This window comes from Hyperolius riggenbachi, chromosome 8 (assembly GCF_040937935.1).
Source record: "Hyperolius riggenbachi isolate aHypRig1 chromosome 8, aHypRig1.pri, whole genome shotgun sequence".
In the NCBI taxonomy this organism is placed as follows: Eukaryota; Metazoa; Chordata; class Amphibia; order Anura; family Hyperoliidae; genus Hyperolius; species Hyperolius riggenbachi.
Window position 1 is genome coordinate 265,620,925 of NC_090653.1, and position 27,509 is coordinate 265,648,433.

Genomic DNA, 27,509 nt, shown 5'->3' on the forward strand with positions numbered 1-27,509 from the left:
CTACGGATGTGATATTGCTGGCTGTATGGCCTTGTACAGAACTGAAAGTGGTTTGATTGACAAGGAGATTTCTCCAAGAATGTGATGAAAACAGAGTGTTGCAAGACTGTAAAAATATTAAGCCTTAATTTGATTTCCACCAAGGGAGAGAATATGCCTATATAAAGTAAGGACCAGGCTGTGAAGTCCGCACAAAAATCATCCAACTCCTTAGAAATTTCTTACGGACTCCAGGTACCCAAAATTGTTTAGACTGACTTCCACATCTCCTTGCAGGGCTATGGAGTGTACAAAAATCATCCAACTTCAACGCTGACTCAGTTTATGAAACAGACTCCAAGGAACTCAAAGATTGCTCTGACTCCTCAGCCCTGCTCAGGACACCCCTTTGCATTACCAGGCATCTTAGATTTAAACACAGTAGAACAGACTCTCAGGACAGACTCCACAAGCAGTGAATGGGTTTTCTCTTTCAATTTATTCCTTTTCAGATTTCAAACACGGTATAAAGAAAACATCTCTAAACAAGTTTAACAGTACTGTAAATCTCGTTACACTAAAGCTATCTTACTGGTCTCTGGCCCTCGGGGTCGCTGGCACGGTCTGGGTGGTGGTGTGGGCAAAGGCAAGAGCACCCCCCCCATGCAGCAAGACGGACTCATCTCTGCATAGCCCACCTCTGCTGATCTCAACCGATTACCCTTCTGCCAACAGGAAGCACCCAGCGGCAGCAGGTATGCACCCAGTCGGCAGGAGGGTTAAGAACAGGTGTGCACTAAAAGAAAAACTAAGGAAGGAAAATGTGGCGGCGGCAGGCACACCTTGGGCAGCAGCGTCAGCCAATCTGGAAGAGATTAGAAGGAACGGACCAGGCTGGAAAAGGAGCACTGCAAGAGGGACTTGGAGTGCAGGAGTGAGAGGGGAGGGTGCAGGTAAAAATCCACCTGGGTGTTAATGGTAAGATCACAGAAAATGCTCACAAAACCCACACAATACCAGACAGGTGACAGGATAAGTTACAATGAGGATCGTGCACCCCCCAGTCAAGGTTCCCCTTCGATATATCGAAGGGTGAATAGCTAGCATAGAACAGTCATCCCATGTCCTGAACCCTCCCCCTCCCCCAATTCCTGTGCCCTTTTTTCCATTCTGCTCCAGATTCCCCCTTTCCCCAACAAGTGCATCACAACACCCAGCGCTCCGTGCTCAGCGAATGGTGTAACGGACATAGGGGACTTCCACATCTTCATCCTCATTGTCGTTACAGCACAGTTCGAACACCAAGGCTTTCACATGCCTCCCAATCCTCTTCTTGGAAACTTTTGTCACAATCTCAGTCATCCTGCAAACACAAGAGAGAACATTATTGGGTAAGGATGCTCTCTCTGAAACCTGCTTCTATGTGAAGTGCTCTGCATTGCATAAAAGTTCATTGTTAAAGAGGCCCTGTAGTGACTTATAGTAGAACTAGTGACCTAAGCCCAGGCTCTAGGTCGGTCACCTCCATCACAGCGCGTACCTTCCCACCCCCGTCATCTTATTCCTTCCCTGCATAATCCTCCCAGCTCAGCGCTGTGTCCCCGTTTCTCTAGCAACCACAGGGACTGCGCAGAGCAAGCTGGCTGAACTGCGCGCTCATGTGCAGTTCAGTTTTCACACAGGGACAAATGACGCAGGGACAGTTAGGGATTATTATATAGGATTCAGCAAATTATTCAGGATACCCACTTGTACGTTAAAATATCCTGTTCTCAGCATCAAGGACACTTCCTATAGCTATAGTTTGCTGTATACGGTTACGCAGCCCCACCCTCCCACTGAGGCTAGTCCTAGGCTATTTATCATGCAGAATTGTTAAAGGATAACAGAGGTAAATTTAAATACTGCTCTTCCTTACTTGGGGCTTCCTCAAGTCCCCTGAGGCTTGTATGTCCCTCGCAGGCTTACTCAATCGCCTCTGCTGTCCACCCCACTAAAATCAGCCAAGTCGCACCTTACAGCGCATGTGCTGGCCACGCAAGTCCTCGATCGCTGCTGCGTTCAGCAGCATGTGCGGCTACAAGGCTGGGCGCAGTTGTATATGCTACCCATATCCAATTCTGATGAATTGATCTGGAGAGGGGACCCCCACAGGGAACTGAGACCTCGCCTACAAAGCGAGAACCTCTAAGCACAGACAGCCCAATCAGAGGGACCGTTAAAACGGACCTGAACTCAGAACTTCCTCTCTGCTCTAAAAGATACACAACAGCGTAATAACCTTTAAAGAAAAACATTTTGCTGTTACAGCCGATACAAATCCTACAATAAATCTGCACTGTTTCTATTTCCTGCATTCATGGAAGTGGACATATTGTTAAAGTGAACATCCGGACTAAAAATCGACTCAGCAGCACTGAAAAGGCTTGGTGTTTCTTTAACAGTTTCACAGCATCAGAACTTTGTTTCTCTTATACAAACCTCATTTTTAGCTGCACAGAAGAAAACTGCCCGGGCATTTTTCCCCTGATGCTGTGCAAAGCATGATGGGATTTCTGATGTTGCTCTCGTTCTGCTGTTTTGGTGCAATTTTTTTTTAAATTTATTTTTACAATTTGAATTTGAGATTTGAAGCCTAGCGTGTGCAGCTGGGAGGGGTAATCAGGACACAGGACAGTTGGAACTGTGTCTCATTCTCCTCGTCACCTCCTTTCAACCAAAAAGATGGCTGCTTCCATGAATCACAAACATTTGCCTGTTCTTTTAAAACAGGGTGGGTAAGAGATTATATTACCTATCTATTCTACTTAACATAACTAATGTAACTTGATGACAGTATGTTTGTTTAGGCTGAAGTTCCCCTTTAACATCCTGTGCTTTCAAATGAGTTTATCTGCAGTGGCAGTCAGCTGACAGGAGAGAGATCAAATTAAAACTTGTGATTAGACACAGATGTGTTATAATTTAAGTAGGTCTCAGTTACTTGGCCTGAGTTTATGTAAAAGGCTTGTCCGCAGTGTATGCCTTTAAAATAGATAGAGTTCTTGTGATGCAGGCAGAGGCCTCTCAGGGTCTGCGTGTAGCAGAGGATACACGCAGATACTGAGAACATGTTTCTAGAAGAAGGCCACCGGCCTACTCTGACCTCAACACGTACACCGCAAGAACAGTAAACATAGGCCTTGTTTTCTAAATACCAAATTCTTGTATGTATGTCAAAAGCCTCATTAAATATTAATTGAGTAGGTGGGTATTATGACCCCACGAGGGGGCTCCACCAATAGTCTGATCTAGGGGATGGCGACGATGATGTCATATTTAACTCTTTCCTAGTTGGTATTAAAGAAGCAGACGAGCTGGAAGACGTCTCTGATTCCTGCTCTGCTTCTTACTTTCACACTAGCTCTCAATGCTGACTGGAACTTCTAAGTATTTTCATTCTATATGTAATCTGATATAATGTATGCTGTACAAAGGTAGTCTAGTGTAACGTAGTTTAGAAAGAAGGTACCTGATTGACTTCAGCAGGAAGTTTAATCAAGAAGCTTGTAACGCAACATGAAGATTGGCGTGGCTAGGATATGATGAACTGTATCTATCTGTATTTCTGTTTCCTGAATAAATAACGTGAATATTGAAGAAGCCTGAGAAAGTCTATCTCCTGCTTGCTGTGATGAGTCGTGTGTGCAACTCTTGCTGATGAGTTGCTGGTGCCGGAAAAAGGTGATTAGAACAGTGGTGCTGAAACCCTTCGCTGTCTAGCAAAACAGGCAGACAGGGGCCAGGGGCCGAAGTTTTCAAGATATTCCACAGCAAAACAAGCGGAATAGACGCGGACTGTAAAGCCCATCAAGCTGACAAGCTGGTGTGGGGAGTGTGCGTGAGCCGGCACACGGGCTGCAATTCGAGGACAACAGCGGCGAAACTCTTGGACGTTACACTTTAGCTGCATGTACACAGCAGTTACAAGCCTAAACGGGATCGGGAGATAGGAACTCTCCGAGGCTGCAGCTCGCAACTGCCGCTGGAGAAGCCGATCCACTGGGCCAGAGAGATTACGCTCAGATTACGCTCAGAAGTTGCGGAGTCCAAATCAGAAGTTTCGCGGGAGAAAGTTGCGGTAGCTGATGATGAACTGCCACGAGTCCGCTGATCAGGCATGTATGATTTACGTTGTTATATTGCGTTATCTGTGTTGTATTTGGTGTTGTGCAAAGAGTTGTTAATGTGTACATTCTGTGTTAATTGCAGTTTGGAGTCTGCGTATTTCTTTACCTTCGGTGTAAAGCGTACATAGTACGGGCTTTAATGTTTCTATAATGTATGTTACGGTTTAGAATGTGGTTACATCCACATTTGTCACAGGCATGTTTTTTTCTGCTGATGGTATTTGCTGGGTTTGTTTTGTTTTTTTCTGTTCTCGCTTTCTCAGAGAAGCTGTCTGCGTAGGGGTGAGGACAGCTTGGAGTGATGCCAGCGAGGCTGTGGTCTAGTGTAGCGCGCCCCGCAGAAGAGGCGGGGGGGGGGGGCGGCTTTCGAGTAGTAGATGGGGAGAGAAGAGAGGAAAGCGAGTGAGAGACCGTGGTAAGTTTTTTTTCGGTGAGCTAGGTAGACAGGGATGCACAGCCCACGTCTCTGGGTCGCTTTGAAGTTATGAAAAAGCTTATAGCCACAGCTGAGATGGTGGGTGATGGGCTACTGTACTCTGCCGGTTTTCTCGGTCGGTATGTTTTTTTTCCTCTGAGTTTTTCTAAGAGACTCCACGAGCGTAGTGGAAAGTGTAGAGAGGAAAGCAAGTTTCTCTCGTTCCAGTCAGTGCTGCTAAAATGTTTCTAAATGTCTGCATATGTTTAATGTTTGGTCAGCTCCGGCTGATAAATGTTCGTCTCAGAAGAAGTTTATAGCTGGGATGGTAACAGTTAAAGTGGTTTGGAGTTGTACAGTGCGCTCTGGCAGTTCTGAGTTATGTCTGGGAGGTAGAGAGAGAGATTTCCAAGTCACTGGGTGATACTAAGGTATATAGCATTTAGAATTGCAGCGGAGACAGGGTTTTTTTCTTTAGGTTTTTGAAGACATCCAGGAATGTATGTAGCGGAATGCTGATTCTCTGCACTGTGCATCGATGCTGTGTGTAATTATGCATAAAATGTTTGTTCTGTTTGAGTTTGTTTTTTCTCCTAATGTTTATAGGATTGAGAGGTTGCTATGGGAGCAGCCATCTTAGCTGGCAGTCCAGGACTCAAAATGGCGGCAGTGGGGAGGGCCCGCCCCCAAGAGTCATGGCCCCCACACTTCATGGCAGGGGGGGGGGGGGGGGAGGAGGGGCTGGGGGGATCCACGTCACGTCAGGTTGTGCTCGCGGCTCCGGGCAGGGCAGCTGAAAGGAAGGGGGGTAGAAATACAGAGACATTCTACTGAGTATCTCGAATCCCGAAGTATTTCCCCTGGGTCCATGGAAAGGAATGCCAGAATACGTGCACCAAGCTATTACTGTACGACTAGCATGGTCACGGATAGGAAGTGTTTCCCATCTAGGTGCAGGGAGAAACGTAGCAGCGCAGATCAGGAAAGTATCTGTAGTGAGTGGCTTATGGGATTATTCCTTTAAGTGAGGCACCTTAACGGGTGGTGCAGCATGAGGTACCGAGTAAAGGGGGGGACAGTGCATCAGGGGGTGCCGGAGTTGGAAAAAAAGGGAGTTGACCAATCCAGGTATCCGTCGCCGCGGCTGCAGAGCGGTGATGTTTTTTCTGGTTTTTGTCGTGGACAGGTCCAGAGTTTGACTAAGAGGTCTATGCTGGGCTGGGGCTGTTTTTTGTGCGTTTTTTCCGTCCACTGATTGGTCAAATATGTTTTTTTCCAGCTCCTATCAAGTGTAGCACAAAGAACAAGAACTGACAGCAGTTCAGGGGGCAATTATCCAAATGAAAGAATTGCCATTTACAGAATGACAGTGTATCAGGACAGGTTTGCCATACGACTACCTACCAAGTGGGCATTCAGGGATCTGCATACAGGCATTTGACGCTGGAATGCTTAGCCCTGCACCCTGTGTAGTTTCAGTGCAAAGTGCTCCTTCCTACAGGGAGGCAGCCATTTTTTTTGTAGTATGGGGGTAGTAGCACGGCAAACATTGGTCAGAGGGTACAACACACAGAACTTCTAGCAGAGCTGGTATCGCAATGAGGTTCTAGATAAATAAATGCGATAATGAGTAAGAGCATTGCAGGCTCACCTGCAAAGCAACAACAGGTGTGGCATCCGTAATCTGTGCATGCGACGGCCGCGCATGTACAGATAGGGGGGGGATGTGGAGGGAGCTTGCAATGAGGTGAGAGCTTCCAAAGGTGAAGTCCGCGGGAGCATATTTTACACAGGTAAGTACTTCAGATTGTACTAGTGCTTAGGGGAGAGGTTTAACTCCAATCTACCAAAAAGAGTAAACCGAGTTCATGAGAACCATAAAGCAACGAGATCAATTACGGTATATATTGATCAATTTAAAGTGTACAGAGTACAAGCCGCAGGACGAATCCCAAATCATTAAGAATTGATTTGTTTGTATTTCGATTTCAGGAGTTTGGCAATATGGACTCGAGACAGCTGCAGTGCTGGCAGCAAAGATGGAGATGTCAGTCGGATAAGCGAAAGGTTCCAGATGCCAATCTGAGGTTGGAGAACAGCGAGATTCCTGAAATTGGAAAGAGACTAAAACATGAGATTCCTGAGATCGGAAAACGACAAAAAAAAAAACTGACTGAGCAAAGCATAGTGCAAATTGCTAATGTTTTTCTTTCCCAAGGTGGTGCTTTTATAATGAAGAGTACCATGCTGATGGTGATCCTAGGTTGCCATTTCGTCCTAGGAGAACGAAGAGGACATTCTCATGTATAATAAGGGGTTAATGAGAATGCAAGGCCCAAGCATGTTAATGTTTGGTGACAAAGGTACTAATCCTTTCACACCTCCCTCCGCTTGGCACAGATGGACCATGCAGGGATGGAGGAAAAGAGCACTTGTGCCAGGTGAAAACAAATTTCATGGCACAAGGTGGGTGACAGGTCTGAAGGGTCAGAGGTGCGGGCAGTATGAATTGAATGGCAGTGTAAATCTGCTATTGAATGTCACACTCCCAGAATCGATGCACCGATCCAAAGTTTTGTTAAAAGGTACATTGCAGTACAATGGGTACATGCAAAAGGTGGAGAGTGTGATTCAGGGGTACCTTGTCTTGGTTATCCAGAGTGAGATGGTTCCAGATTGGAGAGGAACGAGCAGGAGGCGTCAATTCTCCTGCCGGAGAGACGCGGGGGACATCATCACACTCGAACTACCAACAGAGAGTGCCTCTGAAGCAACTATACACACGTAAAGGCTGGAAAGCCGAGGGTTGGTGGTTCTCGAAACAAGAAGTAAAAATCGAGATCGAGCCACATTTCCAGGTGACAGAGGGTGGGGAGAGCGGTCCCGGGGGAGGGAAAGCCAACACAGGGAACAACATTCACATTACACGGGTCACAACAGGGGACGATATTACACAGTCCATATGCAGCCGCTTATCCTCATGCTAGTTGGGTAAGTGAAGAGGTACTCCTAATTGAAAGATTGCAGAGAGTACAGTCTTCCCGACTTCAGGTACATAGTGTGTCTCAGGACATAAGGGGGGGGGGGGGGGGGGAGAGGTCCAATCAGGACAGTTGGGGACAGATTTTGTCAGGGAGATTCTTAAAGATCCTGTCCAACTGATATAGGACAAGGGGAGGTATATCGATTTTTCTGGAGAAGGATCTTTTGCATAGAAGCTTCACGATGTTTGGGTGAACAAATGGAAACGGTGCAACATTCCTTTAGGCACCGCCACTTCCTTAGTTCCCACCTCAACACGTCTTACACCATGACCTGAGAGGTCAACCTTTTTTGGTGCTAGACGGGGAGGTGAAACGAGTAGAGTTGTCCTCATGCGGGCAATTCTCCCAGAGGTACCTGTGTTTGCCGGGGCAAGGCAAATTTAGTGAAGAAGCCTGCGGGCTCAATAACACAGAATGCGAGGCTACCATTCAAAAGATCCACCCTGAAGCCAAACCGATAGTTCTGGTGGCTGAAGGAAAGGTTTGTTTTTTTAGCATCATGTCTAAGGACACATTCAAGGTACATGTTCATAATTGTTCCGATAAGGGGGATCTGTCAAGGGGAACATATTGGGTGAGCGGAGATCCCATATGGATCCAGGCATCCAGGTTTGATGACGTTATTTCTCAAATGGTTAAGAGAACTCTAAAGTTCAAAGTTTCACGGGAAGTTCCCCTCCTGAAAGAGAACACGACATGGGACAAAGGGGAACAGGGTTTGATCCAAGACGACCACACTTTGTTACAACGGTTAAACAAACAGTACACTAACGAGATAAACAGAGGAACACCAAGAGCCCCAATAGTGTAGTATGTATTGACAAAGGGGGTAATGACAAAGAGTAATAGTTGTTATACTCACAAACATGGGTCACTAATAGGCAACCACTGTAAAGGCAGGTGCGGAGATTATCCTGACCCCACTCAGGAATAAGAAGTCGCTCTCTGTAGATAGTAGAAAGGGTCGCAACCCTCCACCAAGGGTAGATACAATATTATATAAGAGAGAACAGAGGCGCCAAAAGGATAAAAGGGGTTTTAAAGGAGCTTAAAAGCCAAAACTTGGCAATTAGAGGAGGCAGTGGTGGACTTACCCCCTTCAAGCAGACACAACACGACTGTACATTCAGTCTATTTATTAACGAACTCCAGAAAAAGCAAAGCAACGCGTTTCACGGGTCAGTGCCCGCTTCCTCAGGCAATAGAAAAAGGAGTTACAGCATCTAGCAAAACAAACGACACTCAGCGCCTCTTAGTTAATAAATAGACTGAATGTACAGTCGTGTTGTGTCTGCTTGAAGGGGGCAAGTCCACCACTGCCTCCTCTAATTACCAAGTTTTGGCTTTTAAGCTCCTTTAAAACCCCTTTTAGCCTTTTGGCGCCTCTGTTCTCTCTTATATAAAACAGTACACCAAGTTAGAGGTAAGATTTCACCATGATCCAGGTGATCTTAACGAGGTAGAACACAAAAATAAGCAGGTGAGTGTTCCAGTCTGACCTGGTGGAAAAGGTTTCCGGTGATGTTCCAGGGACACTCGGACTGGGCCTCTGCAGTTCAAAGGTTCTTCCTACACCCACTGGTCGTCTGGATGGGGATGACAACTTTAGGCATCATTATCCAGGTGAGGTTGTGTGTTAAAATTACGTAAAATAAATTAACCTGGTCAAGAGATTGGTGCCTCATAAACAATGTCATGAACCAATATTATCAAATTAAGGGATATACAGGGTTACGGGTATAGGTTTAGTAGTACCGGTGATGGAGCTCTTTTAGAAGGCACCTAGCACTGCTCCGTTTTGTAACAATCAAACGAGTTTCACTTTTCTGTGGTCATGCAAGTTTGAGTGATACGCAAGTGACGCAAATGCTGAGCATGTGGTATAGAGGGACTCAGAAGTACCCCTTCTCATTACCCCTTCTCTTACAATATAACCAGCCTGCACATTACCCCTTCTCTTACAATAGAGCCAGCCTGCACATTACCCCTTCTCTTACAATATAACCAGCCTGCACATTACCCCTTCTCTTACAATAGAGCCAGCCTGCACATTACCCCTTCTCTTACAATATAACCAGCCTGCACATTACCCCTTCTCTTACAATATAACCAGCCTGCACATTACCCCTTCTCTTACAATATAACCAGCCTGCACATTACCCCTTCTCTTACAATAGAGCCAGCCTGCACATTACCCCTTCTCTTACAATAGAGCCAGCCTGCACATTACCCCTTCTCTTACAATAGAGCCAGCCTGCACATTACCCCTTCTCTTACAATAGAGCCAGCCTGCACATTACCCCTTCTCTTACAATAGAGCCAGCCTGCACATTACCCCTTCTCTTACAATATAACCAGCCTGCACATTACCCCTTCTCTTACAATAGAGCCAGCCTGCACATTACCCCTTCTCTTACAATAGAGCCAGCCTGCACATTACCCCTTCTCTTACAATAGAGCCAGCCTGCACATTACCCCTTCTCTTACAATAGAGCCAGCCTGCACATTACCCCTTCTCTTACAATAGAGCCAGCCTGCACATTACCCCTTCTCTTACAATATAACCAGCCTGCACATTACCCCTTCTCTTACAATAGAGCCAGCCTGCACATTACCCCTTCTCTTACAATAGAACCAGCCTGCACATTACCCCTTCTCTTACAATAGAACCAGCCTGCACATTACCCCTTCTCTTACAATATAACCAGCCTGCACATTACCCCTTCTCTTACAATAGAGCCAGCCTGCACATTACCCCTTCTCTTACAATATAACCAGCCTGCACATTACCCCTTCTCTTACAATAGAGCCAGCCTGCACATTACCCCTTCTCTTACAATATAACCAGCCTGCACATTACCCCTTCTCTTACAATATAACCAGCCTGCACATTACCCCTTCTCTTACAATATAACCAGCCTGCACATTACCCCTTCTCTTACAATAGAGCCAGCCTGCACATTACCCCTTCTCTTACAATATAACCAGCCTGCACATTACCCCTTCTCTTACAATATAACCAGCCTGCACATTACCCCTTCTCTTACAATATAACCAGCCTGCACATTACCCCTTCTCTTACAATAGAGCCAGCCTGCACATTACCCCTTCTCTTACAATATAACCAGCCTGCACATTACCCCTTCTCTTACAATATAACCAGCCTGCACATTACCCCTTCTCTTACAATATAACCAGCCTGCACATTACCCCTTCTCTTACAATATAACCAGCCTGCACATTACCCCTTCTCCTACAATATAACCAGCCTGCACATTACCCCTTCTCTTACAATATAACCAGCCTGCACATTACCCCTTCTCTTACAATAGAGCCAGCCTGCACATTACCCCTTCTCTTACAATATAACCAGCCTGCACATTACCCCTTCTCTTACAATAGAGCCAGCCTCAGTGTTCTCCCCAGAAATTTTTTCCAGCCGGGTGGCATGAAAAAGTAGCCGGGTGGGGGTGCGGAATTCAGGGCCGATGCAACTCTGCTTACCGCAAAGGGTGAGGAGGAAAAACGATGACAGCCGGTGCTTACCAAAATTAGCTGCCTGATTAGAACACTGAATATTTGTCACAGTTATAGTTGCATTTCATACTAGGGGTGATCATTGCATTTAATGTCGGTTAATTTCATATCATACAAGGGTGTTTGTTGCATTTCAAAAGGGGGGGGGGGGATTTTTGCTTTTCATATGGATGTTATTTGCTGCTGGTGTCGAGGGGTATTGCAGTTAGTGTACAGGGGTCAGTATTATACTAAATTATCTGCAATACTGCTGGACCACAGCAGTAAATAACATCCATATGAAATTACATGCATGTGAACTCTGCAAGAATCACTCCCCACCCACACACTGCCCTTTCAAGCCGCCTGCACACACCTTCAACACAGGATCTGTGTTCCATATTTACTTTTTTGCATCAGTGGGCAACTTTTAACAGACTTTGCCCAACTACCACAACCAGATTTGCGCTTTTTACTGCTCTAGGCCAACTTTTTACAATTGTAAATCAAGTAAGGTATATGAGCACTTCTGACACAGACAGCATTCAGCACCATCCTCCATCTCCAGCAAGTCAGCTTATCTAAATTGCAGCTGACTGCAGTCATTGTTTGTTTGTTTTCCCAGGTCCCCTATAGCTTGAAAGCTCTGCAGACTGAAATATATCCGATAAAAACTGCTCCTGCTCATTAGTAGACACAGAGCTCTCATACCAGTTCCTGTGCAGTTCTCCCAGCATCAGAGCAGCTTGTATTGAAGAGAAGCTGGAGAGGGGGGCGGGGCAGCAGAGCTCAATGCCGTGCACTGCCTGATGTTATCTGTGCACTGAGTCGGCCTCGGAGTGGATTCGGAAGGGATTGGACTGGCTGCTGACATTCATGCAGCCAGCCCAGGACAGAGGGAACACATTGGTTTCGCTGGGTGTGAGAGAATCTGCCCGCAGCTTCAGGCTTTCTCCACACAGAGAGCCTCCCTCTCCCCACACAGCAGTAGCCTGCCTGCACTACACTATCACTAAATGTGTATATCCGGACAGCCGCCTCCACTAGCTGAGCTGCCTGCACGTTAACACATGTGAATGCATTGCAGACACAGGCAGCCAGCAAAGTGGGGCGGACTAGCAGAGTAGAAACACAGCACTAGGGAGAAGCTGAGTCTGACACTCTCCACGAGGGACTAGGAACTCGGCTCACTCCCGAAGTATGCAGAGCATGGTCCCGCCCCTTACAACCCGCCCAGCCAATCACTGTACCAGGAGGAGGTCACACAGGCAGGCAGAGAAGTCTCCTGCAGTGTATATAGCGGAGGCTTTCGGTATTGTCTGAGACGGCCGCTGATAGCAATGAAGTGCTCATGGCTGCAGTTTTACAGCACCACTTTTTTCTAGTTAGACGGGCAGGAAAGCAGGTGGGCGGGCATTCAAATCAGCCGGGCGGCCCGCCCACTTAATTAGGCCTGGGGAGAACACTGCAGCCTGCACATTACCCCTTCTCTTACAATATAACCAGCCTGCACATTACCCCTTCTCTTACAATAGAGCCAGCCTGCACATTACCTCTCTTACAATAAAGCCAGCCTGCACATTACCCCTTCTCTTACAATAGAGCCAGCCTGCACATTACACCTTCTCTTACAATATAACCAGCCTGCACATTACCCCTTCTCTTACAATAGAGCCAGCCTGCACATTACCCCTTCTCTTACAATAAAGCCAGCCTGCACATGGGGGGAGTGCAGAAACTCTCAGTATAATGGGACTTGAAGTGATCCCTAAGAGTCTTCATAAAGGAATAAGATTCAAGAAGCTCTGTGAAAGAGAATCCTATTGGATCTTTAGGTTTAATGCACTCACTCCCAATGGTCTGAATGAAAGCTTGGAATCTGCCACTTTATGAGAAAAAAATAGTCCAGTTAAAACCGTTTTTAATGTCGTTTTACATCCACTGAGTTTTTTAAGTATCGGATTAACTTGGTATGCAACGTATATATTTGTATGTTTTCTGTCACGTATGTTGCACACACAGGGAGAGTCACTCCCCCTGACATCCTGCTTTCTTTTATATTGCTGTCATTCAGGGAGAGATAATTCATTATGTAGGGTTTAGATTAAGAAGGCCAGTATCAGGAATGTATACGCTGTAATCAAGTTTTGATTATAACCATTACTATTATTATCAATTTTGGAACAGCGAGAGGCGTTACGGAAAGTGGCAGCCCCTCCGCATCTTCCCTCTATTACTATCCGTCCCTGTAATAAATAGAAAGCGTAGGCATTAGTTGCCACGCAACAGAATGCGGAAGATGCTGACATGTGTTTACATATGTCAGCAGTATCCCCGCCCACAATTCGGGCAACACAGGGAAGTAGTTACCGCCCCTAGCCATTGAGAAAATGACAATGAACGAAGCACTTCCGCCCATCCCCAGGGCATTGCGGAAACGTCACTTCCGCCCTTAGTAACTGGAATGGTGACGTCCATCCCGGAAATACAATCCCCGCAGTCGGCTCACTAGAGCACAGAGTCAGCGTCCCCACGCCTTCTGACAGCGCTAAATCACAGGCTGCTACTGGAGGAAAACCCTCCTCTAAAAACAGTAAGTCCAGACACTATGTGTAGATGATTTAGACAGAGGATGTGAGCAGAGACATATTCATTTCAGGTAGAAAGGTCTTGTATACGGAAGATACAATTAGAGCACAATAATCCTGCCCATTAGGCAACTCCGCCCCTTATCAGCAGAAACCCCGCCCCTTATTAGCAAACGACCTAAAAAAACAGGTCTATTTAAGCAGTGCCCCAGCTTGTAGCATCATCTGATGAAGGCGTAGGTACGCCGAAACACGTAATGATGCTACAGGCACTGAACTAGAGGTCCCGACGATCCCATCCTATCCCCAGGTCTGAGATCCAGCTCGACATCCCTGCTACTGGCCACAGCAATTGGGAATTGGAGGAAAGAGAGGGATAAAGGGACACCTCACAGCCCGGATGTTGGGCGATATGCTTTTAAAGCATTTACATCTTGTAAGTGCAATTTTATTCCTTTTTTAACAGCAATAAAACGTTCATGCACCATAGAGCGCTCCTGTTTATCTTGTTTTCCAGTTTTCATCTTCCCTATGAGTATTGGAGCTTGCTAATTGGTGGCATCTGCAGGAGTAATTTCTCCAGGATCTTACACTCAGTTGGAGCGCGATTATTGTTGTTTGAAGCTTGTCAGCCTGCACATTACCCCTTCTCTTACAATAGAGCCAGCCTGCACATTACCCCTTCTCTTACAATATAACCAGCCTGCACATTACCCCTTCTCTTACAATAGAGCCAGCCTGCACATTACCCCTTCTCTTACAATATAACCAGCCTGCACATTACCCCTTTTCTTACAATAGAGCCAGCCTGCACATTACCCCTTCTCTTACAATAGAGCCAGCCTGCACATTACCCCTTCTCTTACAATAGAGCCAGCCTGCACATTACCCCTTCTTACAATATAACCAGCCTGCACATTACCCCTTTTCTTACAATATAACCAGCCTGCACATTACTACTCTTACAATAGAGCCAGCCTGCACATTCTCTCTTTTCTGCCAGCCCCGCAAGCTTGTACATCATTGTCTTCTCATCCGGCATAGATGGCGTGAACACAATTCCTTCTCTGACAACACAGCATCAACTAACATAGCTATCCTGCATGGTCACCCAGGACCTGACCTTCCTCCACTACAACATCTTTATCCTTTTCATCAGCCTAATTCAGGAAGAAGAAGAGTTATACATACGGCATCGCTAGGCGCTCCCTCAGCTTGTCGGGTTGCATGAAGAAAGAGTAAAGCATAGATACTCCTTGAGACAGCATTGTGATCTCCAACTTGTGTTCATTCTGCAGAGAAAAGAGACGACAGATGTTCGATCACGGCTACAAGGCGGAAAACCATGGATTTATAAAGTAACAGTCTATGGATAGGGCTGGATTTCTGCAAAGGCCACAAAGGCTTGGGCATACACTGTCCAAGGGGAGTGGCTAGCCATGGAGCAAATGTTCCTGCATGCAGAGGGGCGGCTAGAACTGGGGATAGTAGTAAATCCGTCCATGTCTATGTTACTCACCTTAAAATAGTCCAGAAACTGCTTCAGTGTCATCTCTTCTCCGTTGTCCTGAACACCTTTAACCTCAAACCGGTCCCAGAGGGTCCACTCATTCTCATAGTACTGTGGAGAGAAACCACAAGGTGAGGGAAAGCAGTTACCTCACTTCTTAATCACTTTGCATTCCTGGATTTTTACCCTGTAACATCCATATATTTGTTTCAGGACAATCTAATACAACAAGAATTGTGTAATTTTACAGACATTTTATCGGGGAAAATTAGGCATACAAACTCAAAAAGTACACTTTTTTTCATGTTTCACGCTTCCTGTCACATGACAAATGCCTCATTTGTGAAATACCTCAAAATACATTTGGCTCGTCCCAGTTAAAGTGAACCTTAAGCCAGAAAAAAAATAAATAAATGAGTTTTACTCACCTGGGGCTTCTACCAGCCCCCTGCAGCAGTCCTGTGCCCTCGCAGCCACTCACTAATCCTCTGGTCCTCCGCTGCCAGCTAGTTTAGTTTTTGCCGACAGGCCCGTCAGGACTGGCCACGCGTAGCTTTTTCCACATTCCCGACTAATTAGCGCTATTGCGGGCCGCAACGCGTACAAAAATACGCGTTGCCACATATCCATGCGTGCGTAATGCGGCAACGCGTATTTATACGCGTTGCCGCCCGCAATAGCGCTAATCAGTCGGGAATGCGGAAAAAGCTACGCGTGGCCAGTCCTGACGGCCTATCAGCAAAAACGAAACTAGCTGGCAGCGGGGGACCAGAGGATTAGTGAGTGGCTGCGAGGGCACAGGACTGCTGCAGGGGGCTGGTAGAAGCCCCAGGTGAGTAAAACTCATTTTTTTTTCTGGCTTAAGTGTCCCTTTAAAATAATACCATACATGCAATATTTCACCACCAGTTAGGCTTTAGTGCACCATTATCCCCATCCTGTGCATCTGTATAATTGTATGGGATCGCTAGGGCTCACAGTTTGGCGACCCCAGTTCTGTACAGATGCATTGCTAGGCAACAACATAGCAATGCATCTATACAGCATTTGGTCCCTAAGCTGTCACCGTAGTGATCACATCCAAGCGCAATGGGCTCTAGAAATATAACGGCCATACCAGGGTCAACATATCAGTACATCGTACAGTACATTGATCAAGTTCCAATCCGGGAGTGATTGATAAATTGCCATTATCCACCCATATATGGATAGTTTGCGTTTCCATCTCATGTTTGGATTAGTTTTCTCTGGCCACCCTCTTTTTTTCTCCCACATCCCCAAAAAACCATAGGGGTAGATTTATCACCTGAGGCAAAGAATTAACTGCTTCCACTCATAAAGGAGTTGAACGAACACAGCCTTGAGCCATGTTTCGTGAAACATTTATGTTTAATGAAATTATCACTCATGGTGGTTTCAAGGTGCCTTTGCAAAATAAGTATAGATGCACACTCATTAGCGTCTGGCACAAGGAAAACCATGGGTGATTGTTCTTGTGATTTCTCCGTGCATGCGTCATCAGCTTGTACTTCTAGTACCTCTCTTCAGATAGCCAAGCAGCACAACGTCTTTACACGAATTTAAGTCCTCCCCAAAAATGAGATCTAGCATACATATCAAGCATGCTTGAAATATAAGCCATCCCCTGAAAATAAGACCTAGCTGGGACTCTGTGTATGGGGAGGTGTGTTGTCTCTTACCGTGCTTTCCTTGTGGCTGCGTCCTCCCTCCGTTCCTTATAACTGCTCCGACGTAGCGGCGGTATAGTATCGATGCTGTGATGGCACCCTTTAACCCTCACGCTAACACTGTACGCAGTAAACTGACGGCTCTGCACTGGCGCCCCCCTCGTCATAATCAATGTGCGCCTGGCTGATACATTCCAGGTGCACATTGCTTATGACAAAAGTGGGAGTGCCTGCGCAGAGCCGACCTAGCATACTGCGTACAACATCAGCGTGAGGGTCAAAAGGCGCCCTCACAGCTTCTATACTATGCCACCGCTACACCGGAGAAGTTACAAGGAACGAAGGGGGACGCAGCCACAAGGGAGGTGCGGTAAGAGACCACACACCTCCCCATACACATAGCCCCTTCTCCTTAGAGTACGCCCCCCCCCCCCCCCCACACACACAAATAAGCTCTAGCACATATCCCCAGGGCTGTGGAGTCGGTACAAAAAAAATCTTCTGACTCCCAACTCCTCAGTTTATGAAACAGACTCCAGGTACCCAAAATGGCTCACTCCGACTCCTCTACTCCGACTCCTTAGTCTAATACTTACCAGGGCTGTGGCTTTTGTACAAAAACCATCAGACTCAGTTTATGAAATCACTGACTCTGGGTACCCAAAATTGCTCCAACTCCTTGACTCCGACTCCCCAGCCATGCACATTGCCCCCCCCCCCCTTCAAAAGAATATGTGACAGTGTCTTCTATTTGGGGAAAGACGCTGTTAGTATAGGACGCCACCAGAAAGATACAATGTTTTGGACAACTGTGACTGACATAACATTCAATAAAAATGGGTTTTCCTTCTTATTACCCAGTTACCATATTTGCTTTTGTGCACAAGTAATATGGCATTTACAAAATTCAAGTCCCCAAAGTACAGTTTATCTGCTTTGAAAGCGGCCATTGCATTTTGTTCATAGCAGCTGTATTTATATATTAAAATCTATCTAGTGATCATTTCTCAGCTGTCTCTGCTTCTCAGCTCAGTGCAGTTCTGTTACAGCATGCTGCGGCCCATATACTGTTTGTAACAACAGAGGAATGTAAACAAAAGATAGTGTTATCACCTCTTCAGATGTGTCCAGAAGCTTTCAGCAGCTTTGTACTGATTAACAAAGTGCTGTGTTTAACTGTGTGAATGCTGTTCTGCTACAATTTTTAGTGGTAGTAGATTTTATACTATAAATCTTTAAAAAAGAAGAAATGCGGAGTTTCATACCACATGCGATTTTGCAAGCGCAGCAGTGTGTACAGGTCCAAAGGAGGTTAAAGAGAAACTCTGACCAAGAATTGAACTTTATCCCAATCAGTAGCTGATACCCCCTTTTACATGTGAGATCTATTCCTTTTCACAAACAGACCATCAGGGGGCGCTGTATGACATATTGTGGTGAAACCCCTCCCACAAGAAGCTCTGAGGACCAAGGTACTCCTGGCAGTTTCCTGTCTGTGAATCTTTAGGCATTGTGGGAAACGGCTGTTTACAGCTGTTTCCAACTGCCAAAAAAGCGAGCAGCAGCTACATCACCTGCCAACAGTAAAAATGTCACCATGTGATAAAATGTCAGAATGTAAATCCAGGAATTAAAAAGATGTTACAATGGGCAAACACTGCCTAAATCATTTATACATAATTATTGTAAAAATGAAGCACTTTTTTTATTACAGTATTCTCACTGGAGTTCCTCTTTCAGGCTCACCTTGTGCTTGGGTGCAGCGATGGGTTCTGAGAAGCCAAAGAAGGGCAGTGCCAGGTTCATGAAGCCATTCTTGAAGGATTCCAGCTTCTTGTGTCCCTGAACAATCTTGTACAGTTCCAGACACACCAGCCCCACCACGGCGGCCGTGGTTGTGGCAATGGCGGGGATAATCTTTCCTGCTATTAACTTGCTCTGCGGATAGAGAGAACGCCATGAAAACATCACCAGCACACTAGAATTTCTTACATCTTCATCCGGATCACTCTGCCTCACCTTGTGGCGATCCGCTGCTGGAATGTCATAGTTCTCAGCCCGCGAATTGGAAGCTGCCACGATGAAGTCCATGTGAAAGTTTGTGTCATCGTCCTGCAACATACAAGACGCAATGTGACCACCTGCAGCCTATGAAAACATCAGAAGACTGTTGCAATCGCCAAAGCAGTTTTACCTTTTCAAATTCAATGGGGAACATTTTAAAATTGTTTAGACTTTCGGGTGAGGGTAGGTTGTTCTTTAGTTCTTCCAGGCGGCTGTCATCTGAAAGAATAGAAAGAAGCAAGTTTTTGTCGGTGATCGACCATCAGATAAAATCGGTGCAGCAACAAGCAAGCCGATGGATAATTTGGCCAATTTTGGTCTGAAATCAGTCAAATGTATCAAGCCAACAATGTGGAAAATCTCGGGCCGATGTGGTTGATTGGGTGCGTGGCACATTAACATTTGGGGGACAGCGACAAAGGCGGAATCACCAGGCAATCAGCCTGCGCTGTATGGGAACTAAACAGATCTCTCTGATTAGATTAAATCAGCGAGAGATCTATCTCTTGTTTGATCTGCACCTTTCAATCTCTCCATGCTGGCAGACTGCACTATTAACCATAAGTGGACAACTATCACAGCTTTCCCTCTACTGCCCCTGTGCAGAGAGATCCCACGGCCAGCTAATTTATAAAGGCAAACTTGTTTTGCATAACATTTTTAGCAAGAGGACTTTGTAGCTCCTTAAACACTCCCAGGAGCTCTGGTTCACCATGCGCTTGCTGGGTACTCTGTAACTCGAAGTCAAGGGTCCCCAAACTTTTTTGGTCAAGGTCAACAATCTTCAGACTGCTTGGGGGGCCGGTGTATACATAAAGTGATGTAGAAAAACATTACATTGTACCTATTATGTCTCCAATACAGAAAGTGCAGATATTGTGACCCTAACATAGCAAGTCATATGTGAGCCATGTCACCAAATAGCCAGCAAAAGCCTCCAGCACAATCCGAAGAAGTCTGCAGGCCAGACAAAGAAGCACCCAGGTGACAACTGCCCCCCAATTGGACAACAGTGAATGATTGGAAGCCAGTGAATTACTTCTTTCTGGCTTACATGTGAAAGGGTGGTGCCAGCACTGCTATTCTATATGTGGGCTGCCAATATTTAAATATTCAGCGGTCTGCATCTATAAGTAATACAGTTTGTGAGTAGAGGGCCGGTAAAAAAGCCTCAAGGGGCCGCATTCGGCCTGCGGGCCTTAGTTTGAGGACCACTGCTCAAAGTGCTTTAAAGTCCTACCCCATAGAACCACATTAATCCATGCTATGCACTGATGAGGAGCAACCAATCCGAATCAAGTCTGTATGCATGTTGGATTATTGTGGCTCTGTACAATTAACAAGCTGACACCACATTGCATTCCAGCGGTTCTGGAGGTGTGGCTAGCTTACAGGGACAATAAAGGATAATTTGCATATTCAGCAATGATGCACTGTGGGAGACATCTTATGCTCATTCCAATCTGAATAATCTCAAATACCTTTTGTTTTAGGCCTCTTAAACTACACGCAATTCCGATTTTTTATATGATCCGATTTTTGATTCAGATGAAAAAAAAAAAATGTAGCAGCATGCAGTACGTTGTTTTTTTTAACATACAATCTGATTCAAAAATCTGATCGTATTAAAAAAAAAAAAAAAAAAAAAAAAAAAAAAAAAATGCAGACTCGCATGTAGTGTGCAAGAGGGCCTAGGCCCAGTTCACATTAGCGTTTGCCAACGGAACCGGCCGTATGGATCCGTGGTCCGTTCCGCTGAATGGACAAAAAAAATGCTGCAGGACCCAATTTTCCAGACCGCTTCGCTCAGCGGAACCGGAAGGTTTGGCAGCATATAGGAACCAATGAAAACGTCCGTTTTACAACACACTGGCTATAAAACGGACTGTTTTCACCGTATCCAGCTGGCCTGATCCGCATGTCCGGTTCCATAAAACAACGCTAATGTGAACCGGGCCTTAAAGCTACCAACTTTTGTTTTGCCAAAAGAGAAGCAGCTTATACATTCTAACACTCGGGGGGATAATGTCCAGTTTCTAGCAGATTAAAAAGTGGAAGCAAAACAAGAAAAAAAAAGCTCACCCTGCTCCTGCAGAAGTCCCGGCGGCTTTAATTACTATTACCCTTCCAGGCCGCTGTGAACTGTGAGGTGGTCAAATTACCCCTTTTATCATCATTTGGGCTCCATCTTGACAGGGCCCGAAGTACTAAGAGCCGCTACAGCCGTAATGCAAATTACGGCCTATGGTGCCGCCCACATTTCCAACTTGCATCACACCACACATGATGGACCAGCTTCCGGCGGGCGAGTGGGAGAACAATGCGCTCGGGGGTCAGCAGTCGCAAATGACCTGCCATGTTGATTTTTAAGGGCGGTCGGAGGGCTCTTGACAGATTCTTACCCACAGCATTCTTCATCGGCCGAGTGTACAAGCATTTTGTGATGAAAACCACCATTTTAAAAAGGGTTATCTCCTGAGCAGAGGCAGCTGAGATGAAAGGGTTAGTTGCTGGCTGTATGGCACAACACTGCAGAAAGAGGGAGGCGGAGCTCCAAGAGTAGGTGTACAGAGAGCAGAAAGCTGCTGCAGCAGAATGCTGTTAATGCAACGGAGCACACACACGTTACATACCTAGGGAAGCGTGTGCATTCTGCATCTCTTGGTCTGACACGTGGATTTTGACCCCCGATTTGGGCGTAAACTCTGGTATTCTGACAGTCTTTAGAATTTCTAGTAAAGCAGCTCTGTCTGTGGACCCGGAGATACCGTAGGATTGTGCAAAGAGATTAGCAGCTGCCATAATGTAATCCAAGTGCAAGGGCTGCAGGGGGAGAAGAGGAGGCATGAGATTTGTCAGGTCCCGCTAGAGGCACCAAGATACGGCTGTCAGGTGAGCAGCGAGGACTTACCGTGTTTCCACTGAAAACTAGGGCATGGGGACATCTTTTGGGGCCTGACCAGAATAGAGCGCCGGAAGAAGTAAGCTAATGAGACAACATACAAAATAAAAATCCATTAGATTTTAGCTATTGACTGGTTGTAAATTATCTTTCACACATCAAATAAAGCATTAAACTGACCTACAACAATCTGCACAGCGCCATGCTAAACAAATATGGATGTACCGTATTTTTCGGACTATAAGACGCACCCAGGTTTAGAGGACAAAAACCAAGGGGAAAATAAAAATAAACTAAACCTGGTGTGTCTATGGGTCAGGGACATTTTGTAGACCTTTCCTCCCCAAGCCTTCACAAAGCTACTCTGTTTAAGCCAACCTGCTGCCCCCTCCAGCTACATTACACTACACTAACCCCTACTGCATCCTCCGAGCTACATTACACTTCACTTCACTACACTAATCCCTGCTGCACCCTCCTCCAGCTACAATACACTTCACTACACTAATCCCTGCTGCACCCTCCCCCAGCTACAGTACACTTCACTACACTAATCCCTGCTGCACACTCCCCCAGCTACAATACACTTCACTACACTAACCCCTGCTGCACCCTCCCCCAGCTACAATACACTTCACTACACTAATCCCTGCTGCACCGTCCCCCAGCTACAATACACTTCACTACACTAATCCCTGCTGCACCCTCCCCCAGCTACAATACACTTCACTATACTAATCCCTGTTGCACCCTACCCCAGCTACAATACACTACAATACAATACTACTTACAGCATGAGGAGCCACTCACCAGTTGTTAGAAAACACCTCAGGTCACCGGTATTCCGCTGTTATATGCCGGTATCCGCATTGTCTTGAGATCCGGTAAGCATGCGACATCAGATTGTCCTGTCCCCTGCACCAGTATTAGCAGCGCTGAGGCCGTCGCAGCACAGTGCTTAAATCACCAGTCCCTCTCCAAGCTCTCCCTAGACAGCCGCGATCCATGTCCAGATGCCGCTGCCCGCGTTGCTAAGAGATCGGGGAAACACGTGCTGTCAGATTTTGCTGCTATCCCCTGCACTGGGACTCGGTGGACACTACTTCCTGCCTACTGATGCCCCCTGCAGGAAGCAGGAAGTACAGAGTCATCCGAGTACTGCACGGGGATGGCAGCAAAATCTGACAGCACGCGTTTCCCCGATGTCCCCGATCTCTTAGCAACGCGGGCAGCGGCATCTGGACATGGGATCGCGGCTGTCTAGGGAGAGCTTGGAGAGGGACTGGTGATTTAAGCACTGTGCTGCGACGGCCTCAGCGCTGCTAATACTGGTGCAGGGGACAGGACAATCTGATGTCACATGCTTACCGGATCTCAAGACAATGCGGATACCGGCATATAACAGCAGAATACCGGTGGCCTGAGGTGTTTGCTGAGAACTGGTAAGTGGCTCCTCGTGCTGTGACGGCCTGTGGGTTGTCGGAGCTGCTCAATTATGCATGCGACAGGGGACCTGTAGGGCACATTCGGACTATAAGACGCACCCACTTTTTCCCCCCATATTTGGGGGACAAAGTGCGTCTTATAGTCCGAAAAATACGGTATATATAAAAATATGGACTAAGGACCGGTTCACACAGACGTCTCGTCACTTAACCTAATGCCGATAGGCGGGGGCAGGTCGTAAGTGGTATTACATGGAAACTTTCCATGTCAGTTCACGGAGGGTGTCTCCGTAAACAGCCTGCGAGCCTCCGATCGCGGCTCGCAGGCTAATTGTAAACACGCGGGGAAGAAATCCCCGGTGTTTAAATCGTACGGCGCAGCAGCGCCGCAAAGGAGATCGCGATCCCTGGCCTCTGATTGGCCGGGGATTGACGCAGTCTGCTGGGCTGAAGCCTATCAGAGGTGTCGCAGGACGGATCGCTGTCCTGTGCCACCCACAGCAAGGAGGCGAGGGAGGGAAAGAGGCAGAAAATCTGTGCTTAGAGGGGGGCCGTTGTAATTATGTCCTTTGGTACTTATGTGGCCTGAGCCCTATGGGCAAACTGTGATATCCTTTCTAGCCTGGTTCATTTTCCTTCATATTAACATTTGAAAATTAAAAATCTATCTATGTAAAGGATGGGGAATAAGAGCAGAGACTTGTGGGAGGGGTAAATAAAGCACAAAGAGCCTGGAGGGGGCGTGCATAACTTGTATTCATTACAACAGAGGCAGCCCATTCCTCCCTGGGTCAACAAAGCTTGAAAAATAAAAGATGATTAGATATATTACAGAGACAGTGCAACTAGAAAAAGCTGCATTAATCCAGATCACATTAGAACAGGTAGTGGAACTTATAGGAAAGAAAAAAGCTTAACATTTAGTTAGAGTCTCTTTATTACATCAAGACCCACCTGGGCCCCCTCTGCTTCAAGGCCCCATAGCAGCTGCTATGGCTGCTAGGGCTATTGCTACACCACTGGTACCTGCATTTACAGTCATTCACACAAACGCCATGCTCAACACCGTCATTTTGTTTCATCCAAACCATTACATGTAGCATCAAGGTTCGGCTAAATTGGGTGCTTCGGTGCCCCCCTTATGGGGGTGAAAATGCAATGCATTTGCCCAACAGGAAGCGCTGCTGAAGGCTGACAAGTGCTTTTCTGCTCGCTAGCAGGAAAACATTTGAGCGAGACACCGGGCTGCTGGTACAGATGCCCATCTGAACCAGCCCTAAATGTCAGAGGCATCTAAAACCACTTGGGAATGTTTAGGCATATGGGCCTGGCAATAAAGCAATCCCCCAGAACACATTTAGGAAAGTGGAACACATTTATTAAGGCAATGCAAGGAAAACTGGAAGAAATCCTGTGCAAATGCGGCAGAGGTGCAGGCTGACCGGGGACACATAGGCCTAGATTTTCAATTAGTTTTTTTCTCCTAGGAGAGAATTTTCCTTTATTTTCTATGCATTTTAAAAGGGAAAAAACAAATATCAACCCCAAAAAGCCTAACTGGTGGAGAAAAAAAACAAGATATAGATCATTTAATTGTGATTAGTAGTGATTAAGCTATTGGCAAATGAAAGGGATGAGCACTGAAAGGTGAAAATCGCTCTTGTCCGTTAGGGTAAAAACGCTTTGGGGTAAGGTGGTTAAAATACATATTTTAGTATCCAATAAAGCTGGATATAGTAAACGCATCAAAATGACAATACCCGCAATGCTCACACAGAAGAAATCATGGCTAAATTACAACATCTTCCCAAAGTGGTGGAATAAACGTTCATGCTATGCCCCCTCTACCTCCATGCAGGAATGCAGAGTCCATACGCTTTCCCACTTACCCCCCCAGTAAATAACAAAATACTTGGAACCTCAAGGCAAATGACTTCTCTACCATACACAATTCTAGGGAGCAGTAAAGCCACAAACCTGATCCGGGGGGAAGTTATGCAGCAGCTGATTTATGTTGTTGGAGTACTGAGTGTGCCAGTGATTACAGGCCCAGGACACACAGTCTGTCCAGCTCTTAGGTCGCTCTGTAACTAGGCTTTTGTAGACTGCTTCAATCACCTCCAGAGGCTGTGAGCCGGGCAGTTTCAGGGTTCTCTCCATGAACTTTGGATCTCTGAAAGAAGCAACAAAGGGGAATAATGAGAATCTATCTAAAGTTTTATTATGCAGATTCCCCATTATTTTGCCTCTCCCCCTCCCCTCAAAATATACAAAATGGTTTTCTGTTACACACAGGTTTCAATTCACTAAGACAAGTTTGTTAAAAAATAAAGGGTCTGTAATATTAGTAAAATTCCACATTCAGCATTTTAGACTCCCCAAATTCACTAAGATTTTTACACATGGTAATGGTTCTGTAATACTGTGAAAAACTGCAGTACAATGCACTAAGATTTTTATCTCCTGCAGTATTTTAATCTGCATTGTAAGGAATCATGTGACCCCAGTTATGGAAAATGTAATGTGTGCTTGAGGCATTAGGCTATTCTTGCTCACATCGGACCATACTAGACAAGGCTGGTTAACTTCTTACGTTAAATACTGGTTGACATTCTCTCCAGGTTGCTTGAAGAGGCCTTCAAACTCATCACGAGCCCACTGCAAGAGGGCAAAGAATGAAGGTCAATTCCAAGCTTTATAAAACAATTCATCTTCTACAGATCAAAAGAGGACACCGATTTATAAACACACAAAAAATAAATCTGCATATGTTTTATGGCATACATGATTCCATGAGAACAAGAAAAAAAACCTGACCCAGCTAAGAATAGATAGCGCAGAAGCTTAGTTATAAGCGTAAAAAGGCGGTAACCCTTCTGGTACACAGAATCAGAAATTCAGCTCAAATAAAGATTAAGGGCTGGTTCAGACGGACGCTTGCAGAGCGTTTACAGCCAGCGTTCGGGGCTTGGCGTTAAACGCTCCCATTCAAGTGAATGGGAGCGTTTGTACCAAGCTTTCATGCGCGTTTGCACGAACGCGGCGTTCGGGTCCCGATTTTCCCTGGCGTTCAAGGAGCCCCTGGAAGCTACATGTAGCTTCCAGGGGCGGTTAACCGCTATGGGTAATGTCCCCCTAGGGGAAGAAAAAACGCGACCGCATCCGAACGCAACGCGAACGCTGCTGAAAGCCCGAACGCATTGCCGCCGCGACGCCAATGAACGCGACGCCTCCAAACGTCCGTCTGAACCAGCCCTAAAGGAGAACTCAGTAAAGTGTTAATGACTATTATAATTAAGTTAAAAAAAAACATCTGTCCTTTTAAAGTTAGCAGCTAAACCACTTAACAGCCTATCAGGCCAGCTAAGTCACCAAAATACGATGAGCAAAAATTCTGCTAAAGTGCAAATTTCCACTAACTTAAGGAGGGAATATAAACTTCAGTCAATCAAATCCTCTGGATGCTTGTTTAGCTTTGATGGGCTGAGTTTCTCTCACTTCCTAATTTGGGAAAACTTGCATATTAGAATTGCCTGGCTCATCAGAACTTGGGAGATAAGCAGACAGATTATGCTTCAGCTTAAAGCAGGGACGCAACTACAAACCACATGGCTCCACCAGTGAAAATTCTATGAACGCCCCTTCCTAGGTTCATTTTAGTGCTAAAAGCTGTTTGTAACTGAGCAGTCCCTTGATCTGGGGAGTGCATTGTATTCATTACAGGTGACGGTGGTGTAAAGGTGGCCACTAACTGTTCAATTTGTTGTAAATCTCAGTAATCCTAAATTGATGGGCACAATCTATTACGAACAAGTATAAAAATTAGGAACGATTGCATTTTTTTGTTGGTTGTGATAGAAAGGAAGCAAAGATTAGTTTGTCGATTGTGAAGTGAACGATTTTTCTTCTGATCAGAATTATCTGATGGCTCGAATAATTTTTTGCTAGAAATTGGACCGTTAGTGGCCATCTTAAGGCATATAATGAGTGGTGACAGATCACGGGGAGGTGGAGGAGCAGAATGTATTAGAGCAGTGTTTCTCAACATTTTATTGATATGTACCCCTTTTAAAAACCTGTACTCATCAAGTACCCCCCCCAGTATAGTAACCATTATCAAAAGTACCCCTTCACAAGTATATTTTTAATCATAGTACATAATTGGTTCTAAACAATTTCCAAGCATTTA

At 45.9% G+C, this 27,509-nt stretch overlaps 1 protein-coding gene across 1 annotated transcript in view; it reads right to left on the reverse strand.

The window, feature by feature from the left end:
- Positions 1-459: 459 nt before the first annotated feature.
- UBA1 (ubiquitin like modifier activating enzyme 1) overlaps positions 460-27,509 on the reverse strand; it is a 103,576-nt gene continuing 76,526 nt past the window's right edge. The window contains exons 15-24 of the mRNA XM_068247998.1: positions 25,914-25,978; positions 25,298-25,493; positions 21,885-21,959; positions 21,607-21,796; positions 19,104-19,192; positions 18,929-19,021; positions 18,656-18,847; positions 15,231-15,332; positions 14,903-15,003; positions 460-1,342 (exon numbers count right to left, since the gene is read on the reverse strand). Coding sequence (XP_068104099.1) covers positions 1,207-1,342; positions 14,903-15,003; positions 15,231-15,332; positions 18,656-18,847; positions 18,929-19,021; positions 19,104-19,192; positions 21,607-21,796; positions 21,885-21,959; positions 25,298-25,493; positions 25,914-25,978 — 1,239 coding nt within the window. The 3' untranslated portion in view covers positions 460-1,206. The remainder of the gene's footprint in view (positions 1,343-14,902; positions 15,004-15,230; positions 15,333-18,655; positions 18,848-18,928; positions 19,022-19,103; positions 19,193-21,606; positions 21,797-21,884; positions 21,960-25,297; positions 25,494-25,913; positions 25,979-27,509) is intronic.